This window comes from Anolis sagrei, chromosome 5 (assembly GCF_037176765.1).
Source record: "Anolis sagrei isolate rAnoSag1 chromosome 5, rAnoSag1.mat, whole genome shotgun sequence".
In the NCBI taxonomy this organism is placed as follows: domain Eukaryota; kingdom Metazoa; phylum Chordata; class Lepidosauria; order Squamata; family Dactyloidae; genus Anolis; species Anolis sagrei.
In genome coordinates, this window is record NC_090025.1 from 7,851,744 (window position 1) to 7,853,782 (window position 2,039).

At 45.5% G+C, this 2,039-nt stretch overlaps 1 protein-coding gene across 1 annotated transcript; it reads left to right on the forward strand.

Annotated features, from left to right (window-relative positions):
* The first annotated feature begins 1,076 nt into the window (after positions 1–1,076).
* On the forward strand, positions 1,077–2,039 carry LOC132777282 (olfactory receptor class A-like protein 1). The gene has a single exon (XM_060779633.2). The coding sequence runs from the start codon at positions 1,077–1,079 to the stop codon at positions 2,037–2,039; it is 963 nt and encodes a 320-aa protein (XP_060635616.2).

The following is a 2,039-nucleotide window of genomic DNA, read 5'->3' on the forward strand; positions in this document are numbered from 1 at the left end:
TCCTCCTTTCTGTTGAAATTGTCCACATGCTTCTTGTGGATTTCAATGGCTTCCCTGTGTAGTCTGACATGGTGGTTGTTGGTGTGGTCCAGCATTTCTGTGTTCTCAAATAATATGCTGTGTCCAGGCTGGTTCATCAGGTGCTCTGCTATGGCTGACTTCTTTGGTTGAAGTAGTCTGCGGTGCCTTTCATGTTCCTTGATTCGTGTTTGGGCAATGCTGCGTTTGGTGGTCCCTATTTTCAAAAAACTCTAAAATTACAACAGCAAAACAAAAGAGGGGAAACAACCAGGCACATCTTAACACCTCTCAACAAAAGATTTTCCCAGGCTCAGGCAGGCCTTCAAATGCTAATGAAGGTGGTCAGTTGAAACATTCACACCTAGCTCTAGCAGAGAAGAGCTCTTTGCCCCACCCCAGCCATTCCATAGATATATAAACCCATTGTCCTATTTCCAACAGACCTCACTACCTCTGAGGATGCTTGCCATAGATGCAGGTGAAACATCACGAGAAATGCCTCTAGAACATGGCCCTATACCCCGAAAAAACCCACAAGAACCAAGATGATGATGATGATGATGATGATGATGATGATGATGAAGTGGTATCAAACTACATTCATTTTGCAGTGCCATGATTCTGCTCTAGTTGGGACTAAGAATAGTATTTTGGTTCATTTTTTACAAATAAAAGGCTGTAAATCATCTTTCAATGGCTTAGTGATGAGGGTGAAAAGGTATACATTCAAAAAGGAAAAAAATATAGAGATTTTATATATTGAAAGGTGGCTTCTGTAATTCCCTTCCCCGCTTCTCTAGGTTTTAGCACATGGAGTGATGAGTCATTGGCTAATCTGCTTTACACCTGACCCTTTTCAGCAGGGGAGATAACAAAGCTTAGACAAATAACAGAGTAATTATGGGCCTGAGTAACTCAAGGGGTGTGAGTGTGTTGAGAGGGAAAGGTGGCATATAAAAAAGCTCATGATCCTCCTGCGTTTGGAAAACAACTTCAGCAGCAATCAAAGGAGGAGAACGTAGTTAGGAGATGCGTAAGAGAAGACTTGCGCCACCATGGGCCACAGCTTCATATTCACCACGTCCATCGTCCTTAGCCTATCGTCCATCGTCGGCATGATTGGCAATCTCATTGTCCTCTTTGCCTTCATCAGCAACGCCGTCCGAAACAAAGCTGTGCAGCCTTTGGACCGCATCATTATCAACATGGCTCTGGTGAACTTCCTTCTCTGCTGCTACAAGACAATCCCCAGCTTGCTCTTTTATACCAGAGCCAACATTTTGGATGAGCTGGGCTGCAGGATCCTTCTCTATTCGTACCATACATTGAGGCTGATCAGCATCTGGTCTGTAGAGAACCTGAGCTTCCTCCACCTCATCAAGATCCGAAGGCCCAATCACCGGTGGTCAAAGTTCATCTATCGGCACCAGGGACAATACGTCAACGGCACTCTTGCTGGTTGTTGGATAGCCAGCATCCTCCTACAGATCCCTTATTTGCAGTATGAGAAAACAAATCACAAAGACAATTCAACCATCATCTGGTTGAGTACTTCGACCTGCCTAGGGTCCACAGAGAGTTTGGCTATGAAGGTCACCACTTACTTGTCCATCAGCTTTGATCTCGCCTTAATTGTGTTGGTCATCATCCTCAATGGCTTCATTATTGACCTCCTCTATAAGCACAGCAGGAAGGTGGAGGCCACCACCTCGGTCACCAGCAATGGATGGAACAAGCACACAGCCCAGGCCACCAAGGTCTTGCTGTCCTTGCTCTGCATCTATGTGGTCTGCTGGATCTCCAACGACCTGGTGTGGATAGCCATCATGTCTGGGTACATCAAGAGCGATTTTGAGAACAGCATCCTCAACGAGCTCTACGGCATCCTGTCTTCTATTTATTACTCGGCTAGCTCGTATGTTGTGGTGTTTGGTTACAGAAAAGTCAGAGAGTATCTGATGGAGGCCTGCTGGTGCTTCAGATATCCAATGTCCACCAAGGTGCAAAGCACGTCTTAG

Excerpts from the sequence above, each read along its gene's own strand:
- LOC132777282 (XM_060779633.2), top strand. The coding sequence starts at position 1,077 with ATGGGCCACAGCTTCATATTCACCACGTCCATCGTCCTTAGCCTATCG.